Here is a 23,571-nt window from a genome sequence, read left to right on the forward strand (position 1 = left end):
AACAGCTGTGCCAAATGCCTACCCCTATTTCCCCTTTTTAAGGACGCAGATTCTCATTCAAATTTTTTTTTTTTCATTTTACTTTATAACAATTAAGTCAGTTTTTCTATGCAGAATACCTCATAATCACATCCTTAAGAAACCTACTCTGTCACATCACTGATTCCCTTTTCCACACGAACAGGGAGAACCATGCCTATCAGTACTGCATTTTCAAGGAAAAAAACTTCAGCATTAGTTTGGCTACAAAATTTAGATAAACACCTTTATATACACCAGTTTCTTAACACAAAAAATGAGGTGTCCTCACCCCAGGAAAGTATATAAGACCCAGTTAAACTCTACTGGAGGTTTGTGTGCACAATGTAACTCAATGCCAGTGCATACAGCTCGTGAAAGGCAAATAATAATATTTTACTTATTTTTTAATAAAGATTTATTTATTTATTTGAAAGTCAGTGTTACACAGAGGGGGAGGGGGGAGGGGGGAGGGGGAGGGGGAGGGGGAGGGAGAGGGAGAGGGAGAGGGAGAGGGAGAGGGAGACGGAGGGGTCGATCTTCCATCCACTGGTTCACTCTCCAATTGGCCACAATGGTTGGAGCTACACCAATCCAAAGCCAGGAGCCAGGAGCCTTCTCTGAATCTCCCACATGGGTGCAGGGGCCCAAGAACTTAGACCATCATCTACTGCTTTCCTAGGCCATAGCAGAGAGCTAAACTGGAAGCGGAGCAGTCAAGACTTAAACCAGTGTCCATATGGGATGCCAGCACTGCAGGCAGCGGCTTTACCCACTACACCACAGCGCCAGCCCCAAATTATTCTTTAAATAATCCTCAACCTCTCCATTAACCTAATTTAAAATATATGATTTTTAGCCATTTAGGTATCTTTCTTTTATTATCAGAAATCTGAATTTCTGGATGCCCAGAAAACTAAAGCCACAGCTGTCAGAACTCCTGAAGCAGTAAATGCATTGCATGTTTTACTTACATCTGGCGGTGCGAAATAAAGTTTGTGGAAAGCAACTTTTAAAGTGATAATAATTCAATATAAATCAGTGTTCCCAAATTTCCTTAAATAAGAACTCTGACTTTAGTAAACTGGTTATAAAAGATATTTTAAAATGCTGTCTAAAACTGATATCTAAATAGAGGACGATTGATACATTCAGCTGGACTGTGTTCTACTTTACAGGATATTAACTAGACATAATCTGGAGCTGGAGTTGTGGCATAGGGGATAAAGCCACCGCCTGGGGCACCAGTATTCCATATGGACACGGATGCTCCACTTCCGAACCGGCTCTCTGCTATGGTCTGGAAAAGCAGCAGAAGATGGTCCAAGTGCTTGGGCCCCTGCATCCACGTGGGAGACCCAGAAGAAGCTCCTGGTTCCTGGCTTCAGGTTGGTTCAGCTCCAGCCGTTGCAGCCATTTGGGGAGTGAACCAGTGGATGGAAGATCGATCTCTTTCTCTCTCTCTAACTCTGCCTTTCAAATAAATAAATAAACCTTTAAAGAAAAATCAAAACTATCTCTAAAATAAAAAAAGATATTTTCTTTACACATGTTTAGAAAATCTAAATAAAAGTTAGAAATTTAGAAACTTCGATAAATGAAGGGAATAGCCCTGGGGTGTAGCAGGTAAAGCTGCTGCCTACAGTGCCAGCATCTCATATGGGTGCCGGTTCAAGTCCCAGCTGCTCCACTTCCTGATCCAGCTCTCTACTATGGCCTGGGAAAGCAGCAGAAAATGGCCCAAGTCCTTGGGCCCCTGCACCCATGTGGGAGACTCAGAAGAAGCTCCAGGCTCCTGACTTTGGATCAGATGGAAGACCTCTCTCTCTCTCTCACCTTTTCTCTGCATAACTCTATACTTCAAATAAATAAATAAATCTTAAAAAAAAAAGAAATGAAGCAAAGTCTTCAAGTTAAAAATAAATATACAAAGTATAAAACCAGATGTGTATTTGCTTTGTTTGAATAATACTATGTCATATATCCATTTTCTTACTGCTAATTATATCCTTGTAAGGATGTCAAATTTTTTGGCATTTTATTTTACTTTTAAAGGACACCTTAAAATGTGTTATTGGGGGGCCGGCGCTGTGGCATATTGGGTAAAGCTACAGCCTGCAGTGCCAGCATCCCATATGGGCCCTGGTTTAAATCCCAGCTGCTCTGCTTCCAATCCAGTTCTCTGCTATGGCTCTCTGCTTTAGCAGCAGAAGATGGCCCTAGTGTATGGGCCCTTGCACCCATGTGGGAGACTGGGAAGAAGCTCCTGGCTCCTGGCTCCTGGCTTCGGATGTATGAAGCTCCAGCCAGTGCAGCCAACTGGGGAGTGAACCAGCAGATGGAAGACCTCTCTCTCTGCCTCTCCTTCTCAGTGTAACTCTAACATTCAAATAAATAAATAAGTATTTTTTTAAAAGTGCTATTAGTATCTACCCTTTCAAAGGTTTTATATGAAGTATTTGTATATGACAGGAAAGTGTAGTACCACTATCATGATTAGCTGAATGCATCTAAGCATTGAAGTAAAGCTTTATTACATGAAAAGAACAAGAAATAGAAGACCCTTCCTGGTGCTCACCAAGACTGTGACCCGCATCTTGTGAATGCGACTCATCATGCGCATTACTGATGCTTTATCAACTCTGAAGACCACCTCGTCACCATGATGCAATGCACAGACAAGAATATGCATCAGTTTCCCAGCAACAACAGAAATAGCACAGAGACCCAGACAGTGACACCAACAATAAGATCACCCTTCATATGCTCATCATGTGTGTGTCTACCTGGACCTTCAGCACCCATCAGCAGCATGTACCTGCAGCTCTCACAGCATATGGAACCAGGACTGAATGGCTTTGAGACCAGTGTGCAGCTCCAAATAGCACATGGAGGTGGAGACCTGGCCACTTCATCACTCGCAGAACACTAAAGTATAAGGATTATGAATAACTCTCTTGGCAAAATTTCAGGGAACTGAACTGGAAACTAGATTTAGTCAACACTCCATTGTGGGAGAGGCACACACTAGACAGCAGAATGCCAGGGCTCTCCAAGTTCCCTGACAGCAAGATGCTGAAAGGATGAGGTAAACGCTGGACCCAGGAGGACAGGGAGAGAAACGCTTCCTTGGATGTACCAGCAGTGGTAGGCAGGGCTCAAGGTGTGGTCTCTAAGAATCTGTCATCCTTGCAGTGCTGGGCCTCAGCCCAGATCTACTGAGGGGAGGGGAGACGGTAGAGGCTCCAATAATCTGTGCTTTATTTAGCATGCCCTTGAGCAGGACCAACGTTTGCTATTAAAACAGCCAAGAGAAAGAAAATACTTAATGCTATAATTGTTAATCACTAACAGTCATGCCTCCCAAACTCTTAAAAAGTCATGATATATAAGTACCTTCTGTAATTTGCCCAAATAAAGCCATGAATAAGCTGCCCAAATGCAACTAATCACAAATAATACTAAGAGTGATCACAGCTCTGCAGGCTGATGCACCTTGTAATGGACAAGTTCCTCACCTCATTCTGCAGGCTAAGGGCCCAAAGGAGAATCTGGGCACCCTCCTATGGAGGTGGCAGGGTCTCCTAAGGAAGAAGTGCCATGAGCCCACAGTGCCCCGAGGTCCTTCTTGCCTGGAGGTAGGCTGTGCTGTGTCCTAGCAGCTCAGTGAGCACTGTGTGCACGAACTTCTCTGAACACATGCCTCTCACTTATCATCACCACCACACTGAGGACAGACACCACCATTCCCACCCCACCCCATAGGAGCCACCACCTGTGCCGGACCTGCCGGTGAGCCTCTGAGTGAATTCAACACATTTGGCCACTATGGGCTGGTCCTTTCCTTTTACTCTGGGATGTGCTTTCTTTAAATGAAAAGATGGCAGATAGGCAATTCTTTTTTCTTCTAATATTCTTTTTTTATATGAAAGATTTATTTATTTATTTGAAAGGATTTATTTATTTATTTGAAAGAGTTAGAGAGAGAGAGGTCTTCCACCCGCTTCCAGATGGCCACAGAGGCCGGAGCTGCACTGATCTGAAGCCAGGAGCCAGGAGCTTCTTGCAGGTGTCCCAAGTGGGTGCAGGAGCCTGAGGACTTGGGCCATCCTCTACTGCTTTCCTAGGCTATAGCAGAGAGCTGGATCAGAAGCAGACCAGTTGGGACTCAAACCGGCACCCATAAGGGATGCTGGCACTGCAGGCGGCAATTTTACCTGCTAGCTACACCAGTGCACAGTCCCCTCTTCTAATATTCTTATATAGAAAGCTTAGAAATCAACAACTGTAGTCCCTCATCTTTTTTTAGTTTTTTAACAGATTTATGAAACTCAAACCACTCTATAGATGAGAGGCACTGAGACCCTAAGCAGGGGATAAGGCAGATGGAGATAGATAGCCATGTTAGCCACAAGGGAGACAGGGAGGAGGCAGTCACAGAGAGGGAGGACACAAAGCTCCAGCTCAAGTCCAAGTCTGAGTGGCAACAGAGGCAGAGTATGGAGAAGAATCGTCAGAATAGACCCAGGAGTGGGGAAAATCAAATGACTGCAATTCTACCCTGATGACTGCAGGGCAATGGTATCACAGCCTAGGAAGTGCAAAACAGGAAGATAACTTGGGGGGGGGGGGGAGTGGGGGAAAAGGATGATGACACATTTAATCAAAACATCAAATTTAGCATGCGGGTGGAACGTGTAAATGGAACGCACTGGTGGACATTTCAATGAAGACCTGCCAAGAGGGTAAGAACCACAGTTCCCTCCAAAAAGAACTTGTCAGAAGGACCAACACACACCACCAATGTGGGGAGCCAGGCAGCAGAGCCACAGGGAGGGAGAAGGTAAGGCTGACAACCACATTCAAGGTTAGGCAATGGAGGCATCAGCAGTCTTGATCAAAATAATCTCAACAGCAAGGCCTCCAATGAGGGAGATTAAACTTTCAGGGACAGATGTAGTGAGAACAGGGAGACAGGCAGATGGTGGTGGGGAACACAGGAGAAAACTAACTATATTTACAAACTGAAGCTGAGAAGCAAGCAAGGGAAAAAGCACACAGGACTAAGGTGCTCACAGGACAGTGTACCAGAGGTATACCAGAAGTACTTATCCTGCAAAGTGTGTTCATGATAAGAGTTCAGGAATGCCAGGAATGGGGCCAGTGCTGTGGTATTGAGGGTAAAGCTACTGCCTGCGGTGCCAGCATCCCAATATGTGTACTGGTTCAAGTCCCAGCTGCTCCACTTCCAATATAGCTCCCTGCTAATGTGCCTAGGGAAACAGTAGAAGATGGCTCAAGTCCTTGGGCCTCTGTACCCATGTGGGAGACCTGGAAGAAACTCCTGGCTCTTGGCTTTGGATCTGCACAGCTCCTGCCACTGTGGCCCTTTGGGGGAGTGAATAAGCAGATGAAGAACTCTCTCTCTTTCTCTCTGCTCGCTGTAACTTTGCCTTTCAAATAAATAAATCTTTAAAAATTAAAAAAAAAAAAAAAAAAAGAATTCCAGAAACACCCCAGCCTCAAGGTGGGAAAATGGGGTCAGCATTGTGGTACAGTGGATTAAGCCACCACCTGTGATGCCAGCATCCCATCTGAGCACCAGTTTAGTTCTGGCTGCTCCACTTCTGATCCAGTTCTCTGCTAATGCACCTGGGAAAGCAGCAGAAGATAGCAAGTACTTGGGACTCTGCCACCCATGTGGGAGACCTGAATGGAGTTCTAGGCTCTTGGCTTCAGCCTGGCCCAGACATTTGGGGAATGAACCAGCAGAGATAAGATCTCTATTTTCTGTCATTCTACCTCTCAAATAAATAAATACTAAAGAGGGAGAGGGAGAGATGGAGAGAAAGACACATTCAGGTAAGCCGGATTGTGGGCACACAGGGACTAACATCAGTAAAGGGTGACATTCCCCAGGCTGGTGGCTGTCCTGGAGCCTCTAATATTCACCAGAAGATGACACCAGGGTCTGTGTCATCTGCCCAGGCAGAGGAGGTGGTATCAGGTGAGGATCAGGAAGCAGCACCAAGCACCGTCATGACGTTCACAGTGAGGCCAGAGTCCTTGCAGGAAGCAACGAGAAGGTTGAGGCCAAGGACTCATCAGGTAGGAAATGAATTACAAACTATTTACACTGTTGTTTTTTTTTTTTTTAAATATATATTTAGAGAGACAGATATAGAGGGCTCCCTTTTGCTGGTTTACTCCCAAAATGCCTGCAACAGCCATGAGCTAGGGACTAAAGTCAGGAGCCAGGAATTCAATCCATGTCTCCCAGATGAGTGGCAGGGATCCAACTACTTGAGCCATCCCCACTCGTTCCCAGGGTCTGCGGTAGCAGGGAGATGGAATCAAGGGTAGAGCCAGCAATCCAACCCAGGTACTCCAATAAGGGACGCAGGTGTCTTGACCACTAGACCAAATACCTACCTCTACACTGTTATTTACAGAAGCAATGCTGAGCCTCCTGTGGCCCACTCACTCTCAATCTCCCCAGGCCATGAGAAGCACTGGTTTCTCAGACCACTCAGGCTGTGCAGCCCGCTCTGCTGGCCTTACCCCTATTCCCACTGCCTGGCAATCCCCTCACTGCACAGGGGAGCCAAGCTAAAGGAATGATGTGACAAGTAAGGAGTACAGTCTCTTCCCAGCACCTGGCCCCTGGTGCCGGGACTGAAACAGACAGAAACACTAGTCCTGCTCCCTACAGACTCCAGCAGATCCCTTAGAACTTCATGCTTTCCACCCTTATTTTAAAATGAACAGGGAACAGAGAAGGAAGTTCTCACTGAAGACATAAAGCAGCAGAAAATACTGAGTTCAGTCTTGTATTCAAAATCATTCCATCTAACAATTCCACATAATTTAAAAATTAGCAGCTTCTCCTTACATGCAGGTTTTCAAGACCCAAAAGCTTAAACTCAGTACAGTGAATCTATTAACCAGAAAGAACACACAACAGGCAGACACGCATGATGATGATGATGATGATGATGATGATGGTTATCATGACAAAGATTTGCAGGATGTACTTTTTTTTGACAGGCAGAGTGGACAGTAAGAGAGAGAGAGAGAGAGAGAGAGAGAGAGAGAGAGAAAGGTCTTCCTTTTGCCATTGGTTCACCCTCCAATGGCCGCCGCGGCCAGCGCGCTGCGGCCAGCGCACCGTGCCAATCCAATGGCAGGAGCCAGGTACTTCTCCTGGTCTCCCATGGGGTGCAGGGCCCAAGCACCTGGGCCATCCTCCACTGCACTCCCTGGCCACAGCAGAGAGCTGGCCTGGAAGAGGGGCAACCGGGACAAAATCTGGCGCCCCGACCGGGACTAGAACTCGGTGTGCCAGCGCCACAAGGCGGAGGATTAGCCTAGTGAGCCGCGGGGCCAGCCAGGATGTACTTTTTTTTTTTTAATTCTGGAGAATCAAATAGCAATCTAGGTAATGGTTACCTGCTGGTAGTCAGTCTATCTCCCGTACATGTACAGAGAACATACAGCATAATATAAAGCTTTATATGCTCTTCATGTGGCAGACTCTCTGGGCAGCTGGCACCAAGTGGCACATGTGACCCACAGGGTTGCCCAGCCAGAGCTCCATGGAAGAGGTCAGGCATCGTGGGCCCGAGGGCCGCAGACTGGTGACACTGGGCCACCGGTGTCCAGTATCAGAGCAGTCATCTGGAAGCCCAGGGAGGGCTAGTCAGACTTCTTTGTCCTGAAGGACACTGAGCTACAACACACTGGCTGCTGTGCGCTGTGTTGTACGTCTCCCTGTGGAAGCAACACAGTCTTGGCAAGCCCAGCGCCTGACTGCTGCCTGTTGTCTGCTCCACGTCCTAGAGACCTGACACAGAGCATCCTCACTCCTCTCAGAACCAGACTCCACTGCCATACATCTCTAATGGACACTTTCTGCAAGTATTCTCAGTGTCTTGTGGTTGAAGATGGTCAATGGCCTCCAAGAAGATAAGCGGGTAAAGGAAGAAACTAACCCAAGTGCAAGATAAAGATATTCAAACCAAAAAGGAAGAAATGCCAGTGCCAGAGGGAACTCCTGGGGAAAAAGTAGGCTCCAGAGAAGCACAGGGAGGGGCTGTGGAGGAGAGGGTGGCTGGGGAGTACGAGCACAGACATAGGCCCGCAGGCTACGTATCCGCTCGTAGCAGCACAAGGGGCTCCGTGGCCGGGAAACCTGATCACTAACAACCCCTAGGGACAGAATCTCAAAACACAGGAAACTAAGGAACACAACTTTAGGAACACATAAAAACATTTGATGAACAGATGTCCTGTAACTAATGATACCACATAAACAGTATATCAAATATAAGGTGTATTAAGAAAACCAATCCAAAAACTCGAGCTTCAGAAAAACCAGAGGCACCAGAAGGTAACATGTAAAATACAACTGAAGCCCAGCAAAGGCCTACAGAAACATTTCCTTAAAAAATTAAAACAGGGGCCAACGTTGTGGCAGAGTTAAGCCGCAGTCCGCAACGCTGGCATCTGGTACTGTAAGCTGGTTCAAGTCCCAGCTGCTCCAGTTGTTTTTTTCTTTTCAAAGAACTAGCTCTTCGTTTTATTAATTTTAATATTGCTTAAGATTCTCCCTTATTTATTTCTGCTATGGTCTTTTTTTAAAGATTTATTTATTTATTTGAAAGTCAGAATTACAGAGATAAGGAGAGGCAGAGAGAGAGAGAGAGGTCTTCCATCTGCTAGTTCACCTCCCAATTGGCCGCAACAGCTGGAGCTGTGCTGATCCGAAGCCATGTGGGTACAGGGGCCCAAGGACTTGGGCCATCTTCCACTGCTCTCCCAGGCCACAGCAGAGAGCTGGAACAGAAATGGAGCAGCCAGGACTGAAACGGCGCCCACATGGGATGCTGGCACTACAGTCAGCAGCTTTACCTGCTACACCACAGTGCCAGCCATGCTCCAGCTCTAATCCAGCTCCCTGTTAATGCACCTTGGAAAGCAGAATACAGCCCGAGTGTTTGGGTCCCTGACACCCACCTGGGAGACCAGGATGGATTTCCAGGCTCCTGGCTTCTGCCTGGCTCAGCCCTAGTTGATGCAACCATTTGGGGAGTGAACCAGCAGATGGAAAATCTCTTTTAACTCTGCCTTTCTAATAAATAAATCTTAAAAAAAAAATTTGGCCAGTGCCGCGGCTCACTAGGCTAATCCTCCACCTGCGCTGCCGGCACACCGGGTTCTAGTCCCAGACAAGGCACCGGATTCTGTCCCGGTTGCTCCTCTTCCAGTCCCGTTGCTCCTCTTCCAGTCCAGCTCTCTGCTGTGGCCCGGGAAGGCAGTGGAGGATGGCCCAAGTGCTTGGGCCCTGCACCCCATGGTAGACCAGGAGGAAGCACCTGGCTCCTGGCTTCGGACCAGCACGGTGCACCAGCCACAGAAGCCACTTGGTGGGGTGAACCAACGGAAAAGGAAGACCTTTCTCTCTGTCTCTCTCTCTCTCACTGTCCACTCTGCCTGTCAAAAAAAGAAAGAAAGAAAGAAAGAAAGAAAGAAAGAAAGAAAGAAAGAAAGAAAGAAAGAAAGAAAGAAAGAAAGAAAGAAAGAAATTCCAAAAGCATATTTCTAAAACCACTCATCTGGCATCTGCCTATACCCAACAGATCTGCGGGCTCATAGCTACACCAGGCTATGTAGGGGCATACCCAGACAGTGACCAGAGCACAGAGGAGGCACGAACAGGCAAAGCTCAGGCCGTGGACTCTAAAGCCTGTGCTCCACCTGCTCAGCTTTCTAGGAGAGCACTAGGCTGCCCAAGGCCTTTCCCATCTCTCACAGACCAACTGAAGGGGCAGGGTAGCCCAGGCAAGACAGGAACTGGAAGCCTCTTCCAAAGGTCAGCACACACAGGCCCGTTCTCCATTCTCCATTCTCATAGATGCCATACTATATCTTCACTAACTCAGGGTCACAAACACATTGTAACAATGCTTCATCCATTTTGCTAGTAAGTATGATCCTTTTTGAAATACTTTCACCAGAAAAAAGTTTAAATAAGTGAAGCCCTCCCCATTATTTGGAAACGAGGCATCAAAGGAGCACAGTTCAACTATTACAGATGTGCAGAACATTCTCCTAAGTCCCTATAAACAAAACAGATTGAGTTTCCTAAAGCAAAGTAAGGAAAACACAGCCTCAGGACTGGGCCCCCAGCCAGTGTGCGGCCCTACACACCCTGTTACCAGCCCACTGGCTCACAAAGCAGCCCCACTTCCCACTGGCAGCAGAAGGACTGACACACAATCCCAATATTCTTCCTTTCACTAGAGAGTAGACCCTGTCTTCAAAGCTGCCCTCCTCAACCTAGAATTTTACATGTTAAATGAAATGGGCCCCACTGTCCTAAATGAAATATTTTTGACTTCTAAATGTAATAAACTTGATGCCCACCTTTTGCTAGCACCTCAATATTGACTGTGAAGTGTGGATATGTATAAAGCTAGAGGAGCCAAATCATTCCTATTTCCAGTTGCTTTCTTGCAATTCTAGGCCACGAGTGCGCTCAGCACTGCATTCATAATCTCCTACTAAGCACAACCTACTGATTAACAAGGTAGCACAAAACAGTTTCAGGTGTTATCCAATGATCTCATCACCCCTGCTATTCTCCCTGGGCACTGCAGGTTTTCTGTGCTCACCACCCTACAGGAGACACACAGTTCTTTTCATGTCATCAGAGGTGTAGACAGCTTCTTGCTGATCCACCTGACTAGAGGAGTTGAGAGGCATACTCACAGTGAGCAGATATGATGCAGTGGTGAAGTAGGTAAAGACATGCTAAAGAAAATGGGCTTAGGGGCATACATTTGGGCTAAGAGGTTAAGACACACATTCCACATCAAAGTGCCAGAGTTCTCTACCTGGCTCCACTCCTGACTCCAGCTGCCGGCTAATGCACACACCAGAGGCAGCAGTGATGATTTAAGTAACTGGGCTCCTACCACACATTGGGGAGATTTGGATTATCAGCTCCCATCTCTATTGCCCCCGACCCTTGTTGGCATTTGTGGAATAAACCAGTGGATGGGAGTGTTCACTCTGTATCTACCTCTCAAATAATAACTTTTTTAAAGTGAGTCTAAGGGACCGGCACTGTGGAACAACAGGTTAAAGTCCCAGACAGCAGCACTGGCATCCCATATGGGCGCTGGTTCAAGTCCCAGCTGCTCCTCTTCCGATCCAGCTCTCTGCTACGGCCTGGGAAGCAATAGAAGATGGCCCAAGTCCTTGGGTCCCTGCACCCGCGTGGGAGACCCAGAAGAAGCTCTTGTCTCCGAATCAGCTCAGCTCTGGCCGTTGAGGTCATTTGGGGAGTGAACCAATGGAATGGAAGACCTCTCTCTCTCTGGCTCTACCTTTCTCTCTGCAACTCTGTCTTTCATATAAATAAAATAAATCTTTAAAAAAATAAATAAATGAGTCTAAGAGGGCTGCTCATATACAAAACAAGTAAATAAAGTCACTGTGCTGCCACCATACAGAGGCAACCGATGGACTACTGATGCCTGATTTCCTATCCATGGAAATTTGTGATTTACATTAGATGGTAACAAAATGAAATTTTCTCCTGATTTTTATTAATTCCTTTTTAAACACAGTATGCTGGATTTACATGTTATTTTCCTTTCTTTTTAAAGATTTTATCTATTTATATGAAAGGCAGAGCCACAGCGACAGAGAGGGAGAGACAGAAAGAAAGGTGTTCCATCCACTTGATCACTCCCTAAATGGCCACAACTGCCAGAACTGGGCCAATCCAAAGCCAGGAGCTTCCTCGGGGTCCCCCAAGAGGGTACAGGGACCCAAATATTTGGGCCATCTTCCACTGCTTTCCCAGGCCATAGCAGAGAGCTGGATTGGAAGAGGAGCAGCCAGGACATGAACTGGCACCTACATGGGATGCTGGTGCCACAGGCAGAGGCTTAGCCCACTATGCCACAGCACCAGCTTCTCCTTTTCTTTTCTAAAGATTTATTTGAAAGCCGAAGTGACAGACATGGAAGGAGACAGATCCTTCTTCTGTTCGCAACCCAAATGCTTAAAACAGCCAGGGGTAGGCCAAGCCAAAGCCAGAAGTTAGAAACCCTATCAGGGTCTCCCACAAGGGTGGCAGGGACCCAGGTACTTGGATCATCATACACTGCCTCCCAGGTACATCAGAAGGAAGTAACCAGTGTGTGTGAAGTAACCAGGACTTGAACCAGGCACTCTAATATGAGATGTGAGGCAACCCAAGTGACGGTTAACCTGTTTCGCTACATGTCTATGACCACCCACACCCTGCTACCACCATACACAGCTCTTAAGGACATTTCATTGTGCACCCTTGTCCCTTTTGTCAGACTACACTTCTAGACTAAATACACTCAGGCTTGAGATCTTGCAAGTTTCCCACCCTGCTCTTCAAGAGAAAATGACCCTTCTGGAGAAGTGAGCTTCTACCCATGTCTGTGCATATAAACCAGTGTTCAACAGTGCTGATGAGCACAGTTGCTGGCTTCATAGACCCATCACTTCATTCCTAAAAACATACAGGAGAGGCACTACGGCCAAGGGCAGTCAGAAGTGGGAAAGAACATCTGCTTGCATATTCAGGAATTATGAGTGTGAATTAAAATGTGGGCAGAAAACTTCTAACTGGAAACTAACCGCCAGTTAAAGTTGTTTGTAGAGAAGGTTACTTCTGACAGAAGTGAGAATCTTGCAGGGCAGTCTGCCTCCAGAAGTCTTTGCTCAAACCTTCTCTCGCAGTTGCAGAGCTAAGAGCAGACATGAGCCCCTCTTCCCTGATTCCCTGTCACCAAGGGCACTTTGCACCCAACAAGTGACCGCCAAGGTCACAGGAACCACCAACAAGTACAGATGAACCCCAACTTACAGTATTTTCCACTTAGGGGAAGGGTACGTCACGACATATCCCACTGTTGTCCTGCACATAGGAGTGTGTCTGTATACCGGAATTTCCTGGGGGCTCATCCCAAACTCACTCACTACTGCTACACTCACAACAACATGAACCGTCCCACTTCAGAGAATCAAGGTGAGTGCTTCTTTGATGTTCTTTACTATCACAGAAAGGAAGGGGATTAAAAGGGAGAAAGATAAGAAAACCACTTATGTTTAATAAAACAGTACAAATGGAGGTTTTTCTAATGAATTTAGGTCCTCTATCACCCAAAAAGCATGTAAGCCTAAATTAGATTATTTTATGATTGTTACAAAATTAGTGAGAAAGCTATAAAATTTACCAAACTCTACTGAAAGATGCTGATCTATGTGACTGGAGGGGAGGTGAAGTCTGTACCTTTAGTGAGGCTAGTGGATGTTCTGGACCTAGCAGACTCCAGTGAAACGACGCCAGATCCTCATCAGGTAGAATGTGATTTCCTGAAACACAAAAGTAGGTGACGTAAAAGCAAGCATCACAGTGATACAGGCAACCTGATGATCCCTATATACCACAACAACTTTCATGTATTAACAGAGAGCAACACAAGCAGGGACAATCCGCAAGGCAGCCTAGAGTTCTACCCGATTCCCAGTGTGGTCCCAACAGCATCCAAAATGAGAGCTGCACAGTGCCTCCAACCTCAGCAACTTCCCAGCGCAGTATTAACAGTAAATACCAGTTTGCAAACAGGTGTGGTAATGCCAGGATGCCAAATACTGACCAAACTGTTTTCATTTATTCATGCAACAAGTGCGGTTCAAAATTATGTGAACTAGGTTCAACAACTAAAGGTAGAATCTGCATGATTATAAAATCTTAGCAAGATTAAACATTACAGTGACTGTTGACTGTAAAAGGATTAATACCTGCTCCTCTAATTTCCTTTACAATCTGACAAAGCACATCCCACAATAACAGTCATGCTGTGCTACCTCATCACCTGTACTGTGCACGGTCTACAAATGCCTTCAATGCAGAAACTACATTTTGAGGGGAATACTCCACTCTCATGGTACTGCCTGAATGCCTGATACACTAACATCTTTAGTACGTTAGTTCTCTGAAAACAATTTAAAAGCAGTATAACTTCTTAAATAACTCCTGTGGTCTTTAAACATAATGTGATTTAATCATATCCACATTAAGATAGCAAATTCATTAATTAGTTGATAACAGAAACAAGGCAAGATCATCTGCAACTCTTCATATATTATGCCAAACACAGCAACACACAGCACAGAGCTCCTAAACTACCAGCACACACAATGAGCAAGGCTTGGCCCACATGTCCAGCACTGTTGTGCTTTCCGTGGTTTTCCCCCAATGGACTGCACAGAATTTTACTGTCAAGTCTGAAGTGTCAGAGATTATCTTTTTTTTTTGGACAGGAAGAGTTAGACAGTGAGTGAGAGAGAGAGAGAGAGAGAAAGAAAGGTCTTCCTTTTTCCATTGGTTCACCCCCCAAATGGCCGCTAAAGCCGGCGTGCTGCGCTGATCCGAAGCCAGGAGCCAGGTGCTTCCTCCTGGTCTCCCATGGGGTGCAGGGCCCAAGCACTTGGGCCATCCTCCACTGCACTCCCGGGCCACAGCAGAGAGCTGGCCTGGAAGAGGAACAACCGGGACAGAATCCGGCACCCCAACCGGGACTAGAACCCAGGGTGCCGGCGCCGCAGACGGAGGATTAGCCAAGTGAGCTGTGGCGCCAGCCCAGAGATTATCTTTGAATCATCAGTGTGAAAAACTACAAAGTCAATTCCAACATCAGTAATACAAGTAGTCTCTGGAAATGGGTCAAATACACAAATGAATACAAGAGAACTTCAAAAAGTTCATGAAAAATGCAAACTAATGAAAAACTTCTTGCACCAAAATAAATTTATCTTTTAATTCCATTTTTCTACAAGATTTCTGAAGTACCTTTATTATTTCACAAAACTTTCCTAAACAAAATTACAGTTATACTTTACATTACAGAAGGAGAGAAAAAATAAGCTTTGATATTTGAAGACACTGAAACTTTCAAAACTAAAATAAAAAATTCACCCAGCTACAAGTTTACTTATAATTGGCACAAACTTTTTTTGAAGAGATACCAAGCCTTAAAGTAATCTGATGACAAATTACAACTGATTGTACTTTTCATCTACTTCAAATTTCCACAAAGCAATTAGCTAGAAAAGTATGAGTTGGCATTATCGCCTAAGAAATACATGTAATGTTTCTTAAATAAGATATTTTTCTATATTTCAAATCAGCTCAAGCATCCATATTCGAAGAGTATGCAATTTTCATACTCAATGAAAGTCAATTATCTGCCAAGCTATAGCTGCCTAGTACTAATGCAAATGTGGAGCTTTGCATATGTTAACCAATTTCAACATAGGAAATACTTTTTTATATATTAATATTTGGAAAATATAAGATTAGTCTTAGTCTTCCAAACCCCCAAATTTCCTAAGAATTTGAGATTAGATACAAAAACAAGTTGTAAAATTAGAATTTTGTTCATTGTTATATAATTTAAAATGCTACCACAAGAATAAAACACACAATATTGTGACTCCTTCAGTAAAATTTCTAACTATATAAGCTATTTTGGAATATGTATAACAATCTTTCTAGTAACCAGGGATTTCAAAAATAGCCCACAATATAATTCTCTTCTTAAGCAGGATGGATGGAGCTGCTGATCTCTGTGGGATACAACAGAACCAGGCAATAGTTTCAGTGGAAACCACACAGCTTCAAGAACTCTGAATCACCAACAGCCCTTATCCCATCAGAACCAGGATTCTAAACACAGCAGTGATTAGAACACACCTCTATTTGGACACAATTCTTACCAACTCTCAGCAAATCAAAGCAAGACTGAGACACTTAGCACACAAGAAAAAGTAGCTGACAGATACAAAACAACAGATGAATAAATTACGTCTTGAAAAAAAAAAACTTTTTAAAGATTTATTTGAAAGGCAAAGTGACAGAGGGAGAGGGAGAAACACAGAGAAAAATATCTTCCATCTGCTGGTTCACTCCCCCAAATGCCTGCAACAGCCAGGGTTGGGCCAAGCTTATGCCAGGAGCCAGCACCTCCATCCTAGTTTCCCACATGGGTGGCTGGAGCCCAAGCACTGGCGCTATCATCTGCTACTAAAGCTGGATTAGCAGCAAAGGAGTCAGGACTCAGCCCAGCACTACGCTGATATGGGATGCAGGTATCCAACGGGAAGCCTTAACTGCTGCACCAAACACCTACCCACAAGGGAATTTTTAAAGACATTTATACATTTACTAAAAGGGTAGGTGACGGAAACAAGGGAAGATGATTTTTTTTGTTGCTGTTTTTCTTTTAAAATAGTGAAGGTCCTGAAAATGAGGGAAAATCTAACAGTGCTAACAGTATGTCTGCTTCTATTAAAAACACAGTTTATGGCAAAGGTTTAAATGTCTGATTATCTTAGTGAGCATGTGTAAACATCTGTGATTTAGAAATATTATTTTTCTAAAACTTTAAAGAAGTTTATTCACAAAATTAGTTTTTCAACCAGAACAGAACAATACATAAACACACTGAAGGACAAAAGCAGTACATTATCAGCTACATCAAAAGCAATGGGAAGAAATGCTAAGAGCCCATTCCTTGGTTCTTTTAAATGTAAGGCACACATCTCAAAACTGAACAAGTTGAAAGATCGATGTGTTCACAGTGTAGACATCCTCTATAAAATAAGATGAGGTTTCACGCTGCCCCACCTACCTAGCAGAGCAGCAAAAACAGGAAAACGGTTTGGATTCAGGTCCAGCTGCTTGGCAACCTCATGCATCAGGTACTGGCTTGTGGTGAGGCTCTTCCCGTTGCGGCTCAGTTTGAGAGCATGGGCGCTGAAGTAACAAGGGATGTTGCACAGGGCGTAGTCAGAGTCGTATGCCACCAGGCCGTGGAAGCCATTCTCTCTGCAGAAGCCTATCACCTCCTGATGGTGATCCTCAATGCTCTGTGCGACCTGCAACAGAAGGGGACAGCAAACATCAGACATGAGATCAGAACAGCACACTTCAAAGCACATGTTTGTACAGAAGCTGAAAACTTGAAGGAAAACTACCCAAGAATCCACATGGTCAAAAAGTGCCAGGATCTACTGCTCAGCACACAGCTCCAACAGCTCTGTGGGAAGTCAGATTAAAGCACCTCGTCAGTAGCCTATGATTCCATCTAGACTGCAAATTAACTTGCCATTCTTGTCAAGTACAAAGATTCCCTTACTTTAAAATACATAAAGCCAGCTGACCACCTTCTGATACTGATTGGAAAGAAGGGAGGGGAAGAAGGAAAAACAGAAGAGAAAAAGAGTGGGAAGGAGGAAGAGAGAAGAAAGTACTGTCCCCTTCAGAAAAATCAAAATAGTTTATTTTTTTATTTTTTTTTCTAAGTCTGAGTTAGGGCAGGGGCGGAGAGATAGAGAGCTCTCCCATCCACTGGTTCACTATCCAGATGGCCAGGGCTGGGCCAGGCAGAAGGCAGGAGCCAAAAGCTTCTTTTGGGTCTCCCAAGGGGATGCAGGGGCCCAGGTACTTGGGCCATCTTCCACTGCTTTCCCAGGCCATTATCATGGAGCTGGACCGGAAGTGGAGCAGCTGAGACTCAAATCATCACGGATATGGGATGCCGGCGTTGCAGGTGGTGAGTTAACCCACTGTGCCACAACACCAACCCTCAAAATAGTTTCTTCAAAGTAGGTATGTCAAACAGGGATTTAAAAATAAATAAATGGGGGCCAGTACTGTGGTACAGCTAGTTAATGCCCTGGCCTGAAGCACTGGCATCCCATATGGGCACTGGTTCGAGACCAGATACTTCACTTTTTTTTTTTTTTTTTTTTTTTTTTTTGACAGGCAGAGTGGACAGTGAGAGAGAGAGAGACAGAGAGAAAGGTCTTCCTTTGCCGTTGGTTCACCCTCCAATGGCCGCCGCGGCCGGTGCGCTGCGGCCGGCGCACCGCGCTGATCCGATGGCAGGAGCCAGGAGCCAGGTGCTTTTCCTGGTCTCCCATGGGGTGCAGGGCCCAAGCACCTGGGCCATCCTCCACTGCACTCCCTGGCCACAGCAGAGGGCTGGCCTGGAAGAGGGGCAACCGGGACAGAATCCGGCGCCCCAACCGGGACTAGAACCCGGTGTGCCGGCGCCGCTAGGCGGAGGATTAGCCTAGTGAGCCGCGGCGCCGGCCACTTCACTTTTGATCCAGCTCTGCTGTGGCCTGCGATAGCAGTAGAAGATGGCCCAAGTCCTTGGGCCCCTCTACCCATGTGGGAGACCCGGAGGAAGCTCCTGGCTCCTGGCTTCAGATCAGCGCATCTCTGGCCATTGCGGCCAATTGGGGAACCTCTCTCTCTCTCTCTCTCTCTCTCTCTGCCTCTCCCCTCTCTGTGTGACTCTGACTTTCAAATAAATAAATAAATCTTTAATAAATAAATAAATAAATAAATAAATACCAAGTATTAACCATCACTCACTGGCTACTAGCCCTCACACTCCTGAGGCCTTCGGCATCGGGGCAACAGGAGCTGCACGTGGTCCCCCTAAAGTAAGTGCTCACTTTTTCTGTCTCACAATGTCGGGACCACCATGGGTTCTGGCTCTAAATGAGCTGACTTTTGAGCAATGAAAACTGCCAATGACTTGCAGTAGGCCATATCCACACCGCCACAGACTTCCACAGCACCCAGGAGGAAGCAGGGAGGTGAGGCCTCTGATAAGTGCCAAAAATATACCAGAAAGCAAACATGTGCTCCTACAGTGCTTCAAGTCCCAGACCATGAATGTCTCTCCTGTGGATGCCATCCTCATTCATGCAACTGAAGTCCGGGCAGGTTTTATGTTTCCACACAGATACGGCATTTTAGAGAACAGAATTTTACATAAACTCAGGTGATACAGTTAAGAATGGCAAATTGGGCTGTGCCAACGTTCCCACCATTGTTGTGCAGTGGATTAAGCTTCCACCTGCAACACCTGCATCTCATATCAGAGAGCCAGTCTGAGTCCTGGCTACTCCATTTCTAATTCAGCTTCCAGCTAATGCATCCTGGGAGGCCGCAGATGATGGCTCAAATGCTTAGGCCCCTACCACCCATGTGGCAGAGCTGGATGGAGTTTTGGGCTTCTGACTTCAGCCCTGGCTGTTATGGGCATTTAGAGAGTGAACCAGCAGACAGAAGGTGCCTCTGTGTGTAACTCTGTTTTTTAAGTATATGAAAAATAAAAATAAATAAATTTTTAAATGGCAAATTTACTCTCCAGATAATCTGACAGGATAAGAATATATGCCCTTTACTTTAAATTTCTAGAACTGCTGTCCAATGTGTAGCTATATTCAATGAAAATCCAAACTAAACTAAGCTCACAATTAAGACCAAGCACTCAGCAGTCACATGTGATCAATAGCTAATACATAAACCGGAGATCACAGACTGACACAGAACATTTCTATCACCTTGGAAATTTTACTGGACATCATTGCAAAGTTATCTCATTTCTCACTCAACTTTAAAGTCTATAACAAATTTTATAGGGAAGTTGGCTATAATGAATTCTCACTGAGAAGCAAACCAAAATTTACAAAGATGCATATTGAAAGGAAAAATGACTTCCTGGATTTTTTTGGTCAATATTTCAATTAAAATATTTTACTTTATAAGAAAAATTCAATTAGTCAACCAGTGTTCTATTTCTTAGAATACAAAGAATGCCGCTTTATCTTTAAATCTAAAAACATCATATATCAGCTAAAATAGGTAAGTATAGTTAAAAAAAAAAAATAGGGGCTGGCGCTGTGGCATGATAGGCTAAGCTTCCCACTGTGGCTCCAGCATCCCCTATAGGTGCCAGTTCATGTCCCAGCTGCTCCTCTTCCAATCCAAATCTCTGCTTATGGCCTAGGAAAGCAGTGGAGGATGGCCCAGGTGCATGGACCCCTGCACCCACATGGGAGGAAGCTCCTGGCTTCAGATCGGCCCAGCTCCAGCTGTTGTGGCCATTTGGGGAATGAACCAGCAGATGGAAAACTTTTCTCTCTGTCGCTCCCTCTATCTCTATAACTCTACCTCTCAAAATTTTTTTAAAGATTTATTTTATTTACTTGAAAGACAGAGTTACAGAGAGAAGTACAGACAGAGAGAGAGGTCTTCCATCTGCTGGTTCACTCCCCAGATGGCTGCAACAGCCGGCGCTGCGCCAATCCGAAGCCAGGAGCCAGGAGCTTCTTCCAGGTCTCCCACATGTGTGCAGGGGCCCAAGGACTTGGGCCATCTTCTACTGCTTTCCCAGGCCATAGCAGAGAGCTGGATCGGAAGAGGAGCAGCCAGGACTAGAATCAGCGCCCATATGGGATGCCGGCACTTCAGGCCAGGGCATTAACCCACTGCACCACAGCACTGGCCCCTCAAATAAATTTGGAAAAAAAAAAAAAAAAAGAGAGAGAGAGACAGGCTTTATTCTCTCACTCTCAGAAACGGTAATTTCTAAATCTGAGTTCTTTACCTCAAAATCAACTATTACAAATAATTTTACGTTTACAGTGGTGTTTAAGTATTTTAAATCACTAAAAATAACCAACTGTTTTCCAGACATCTTTGGTAGTACAAGTTAAATCTGTGATGTTAGCATCCCGCATCAGAGTCCAGATTCAAATTCCAGCTGCTCTGATCCAGCTCCCTGCCAATGCACCTGTGAAGGCAGCAGAAGATGGTTCCAGTACCTGGGCCTCTGCCACTCTTGTGGACACCCAGATGGAGTTCCAGGCTCCTCGCTTCAGCCTGACCCACTGTGGCCATTTGGAGAATGAATCAGCTGATAGAAGATATATTTCTTTATCACTCTTTCAAATAAATAAAATAAAAACCTTTTTGAAAAATACTGAAAAAGGCAGCAGGACCACTGTCTGCTCCATGGGAGCTCCGCCTCCAGTAGAGGAGACGCAGCAGAAAGACAATCTCACACCCTGAGTTCTGTGTGCTCCACATTTATGAGGTAGTTTATTAACCCCCTTCTTCCAGGAAACTGTGCCTGACAGCAAGTCAGAGCCTACCCCTGTGACTGTGCAGCCTAGGGGCTTGAGAAACAGGGCCTGGGAGGGAACTGGTCAGCCTGGGTGGGAGGGAGGCATCAGGAGTGGTTAAGGAGAATGTCCACACAGGGCAGGTGCCAAGGTCCCAAAGGCAACACAACACCCATCTTCCCAGCACAGAGGTTGACGTCCTGACCCAGCAGAGGTGGGGATGACAAAGTCTGAGCAGTCTGGGATCAGGTCTGATCTAGCAGTCTTCAAACACCGCTGTGTGTGTGGTCAAACAGCAGGCAGCAGTATTCAAGAGCTGTAGTAACCTCACTCTGGAAACAGAGCCCAAGACATCAATTCAGCAAACAACATTAGAAGCATAAAAAGGGGGCCAGCGCTGTGGCGCAGCGGGTTAACACCCTGGCCTGAAGCACCAGCATCCCATATGGGCGCTGGTTTAAGACCCAGCTGCTCCACTTCTAATCTAGCTCTCTGCTAAGGCCTGGGAAAGCAGTTAGAAGATGGCCCAAGTCCTTGGGCCCCTACACCTATGTGGGAGACCCGGAAGAAGCTCCTGGCTCCTGGCTTCCGATCGGTGCAGCTCCGGCCACTGCAGCCATCTGGGGAGTGAACCAGTGGATGGAAGACCTCTCTCTCTGTGTCTCTCTCTCTGCTTCTCCTCTCTGTCTAACCCTGACTTCCAAATAAATAAATAAATCTTAAAAGGGGGGGGGGGCAACGCTGTGGCACAGCAGATTAATGCCCTGGCCTGAAGCGCCGGCATCGGATGGAAGACCTCTCTCGCTCTCTCTGCCTCTCCTCTCTCTGTGTAACTGATTTTCAAATAAATAAATAAATCTTAAAAAAAAAAAAAAAAGAAGCATAAAAAGGATCATGGTATAAACTTCTATGGAAAAAATAAATTACCACTACTGAGATAGGTATACACAGTAACAACATTGTACTGGAGAAACCTGGGAAAAGCTTTGAAAAAAACACTAAACAAAATCATTTCAGAATATAATATTGCTGAAAGAGTGTGGGGGGAGGGCAAACTTCAACATAATTCTATCAAAGTGGTAAAATTACGCTTTAAAATAGTTTTTTAAGATTTATTTTTATTTATTTGAAAGTTACAGAAAGAGAGGGAAACACAGAGATCTTCCATCAGCTGGTTCAGTCCCAAAATGGCTACAAAGGCCAGGACTGTGCCAGGCCAAAACCAGGAGCCAAGAACTTCATCCAGGTCCCCCACATGGGTGCAGGGGCCCAAGTATTATAAGCCACCTTTGGCTGCTTCCCCAAGCACATTAGCAGGAACTGGATCAGATGTGGAACAGCCGGGACTCAAACCTGCACCCATATGGGATACCGGCATCTCAGCTAGTGGCTTAACCTGTTAGGACACAACGCCAGTCCCTAAAATAAACTTTTTTTAAAAGAAAAAAAAAAAAAAAGCTGAAGTTCTATTATAAACCACACCCACAGAATGGTTCTCTCTGCTTCCATATTTTGGATGAATTCCCACTTTACACATTTGTCTCACCAGAGGACAAGGATCACAACTTTGGCACCTGGCACCCAAAAGACACAGAAAGATTAAAAACTGTTCCATTTTGAGGCCCACTGTGAGTCCCCACAGATTCCTTAAATAATCCAACAAAATTAGTAAACGACAGCTCTTCCCATAGGCCACAGAGCAAAATGGGATGTGAGGCTCTGCAGAGTCACCTCCCCCAGCTCCCAGCTGAAGTCCTTCTTCATCAGAACACTTATTGTCAGACTGGCATTTTTAAAGTGAATGAACTACTAATTATTCACAACCAACTCTAATTGACAAATGATTAACAATAGCTTAATCCTCCCCAAAAGTATACACAGCATTAAACAAACAGCTGGCTGCAATGTCCTGAAGAAAAGATAAAGGAAACAACCCAGGAACACCTGCAGCAAAGGTGGGAGCCCACTCCAGACTCACCTTCCTCCAGGGAACAAAAACTGTTGGGGCTCCAGCTCTGTTGCAGTACCCCACCTGCCAGGACAGCCAGCCCAACTACCACGGTGCAATGTGATGGATCTTTAATGTTCCTTCAAACTCTAAAATTCTTGTTTTCTTCCTCCACGCTAAAACTCATTTTACCTTATCTGAGGAAATACAACATGGCATTAAAAACCACAAGGACAACCGAGAAATTCTCGTTTCCAATGGGCAACTGACAAAATGTGGTTTATTTAGTTATGGGAAAACGACAAGTAAACCTAAATGAGAGTTTAAGTCCATGGGCACAAGATGACTCTATGCATCTGTCAAAATGTTTGCAAGTGTACAGCACAAAGAAAGAATTTTAATATATGTAAATTAAAAGGTCACAGAGCTGGTGGTATTGTGCCCCAGTGGGCCTGAGCACCAGGTTCAAGTGCCAGTGCTCCAATTCAAATCCAGTTCCCCACTAATACACCTGGCAAACAGCAGAAAACGGCCAAGTGCTTGGACCCCCGCACGCATGTGGGAGA

General features: G+C 45.4%; 1 protein-coding gene across 2 annotated transcripts in view; it reads right to left on the reverse strand.

Annotated features, from left to right (window-relative positions):
* The window catches only part of FAM120A (family with sequence similarity 120 member A), a 117,786-nt gene that overhangs the window by 72,065 nt on the left and 22,150 nt on the right, over positions 1 to 23,571 (reverse strand). For both annotated transcript variants that reach the window (XM_070049992.1, XM_051846971.2), the window contains exons 2-3: positions 16,761 to 17,007; positions 13,358 to 13,440 (exon numbers count right to left, since the gene is read on the reverse strand). In XM_070049992.1, the coding sequence (XP_069906093.1) occupies positions 13,358 to 13,440; positions 16,761 to 17,007 (330 nt within the window). The remainder of the gene's footprint in view (positions 1 to 13,357; positions 13,441 to 16,760; positions 17,008 to 23,571) is intronic.

This window comes from Oryctolagus cuniculus, chromosome 1, assembly GCF_964237555.1.
Source record: "Oryctolagus cuniculus chromosome 1, mOryCun1.1, whole genome shotgun sequence".
Lineage (NCBI taxonomy): Eukaryota > Metazoa > Chordata > Mammalia > Lagomorpha > Leporidae > Oryctolagus > Oryctolagus cuniculus.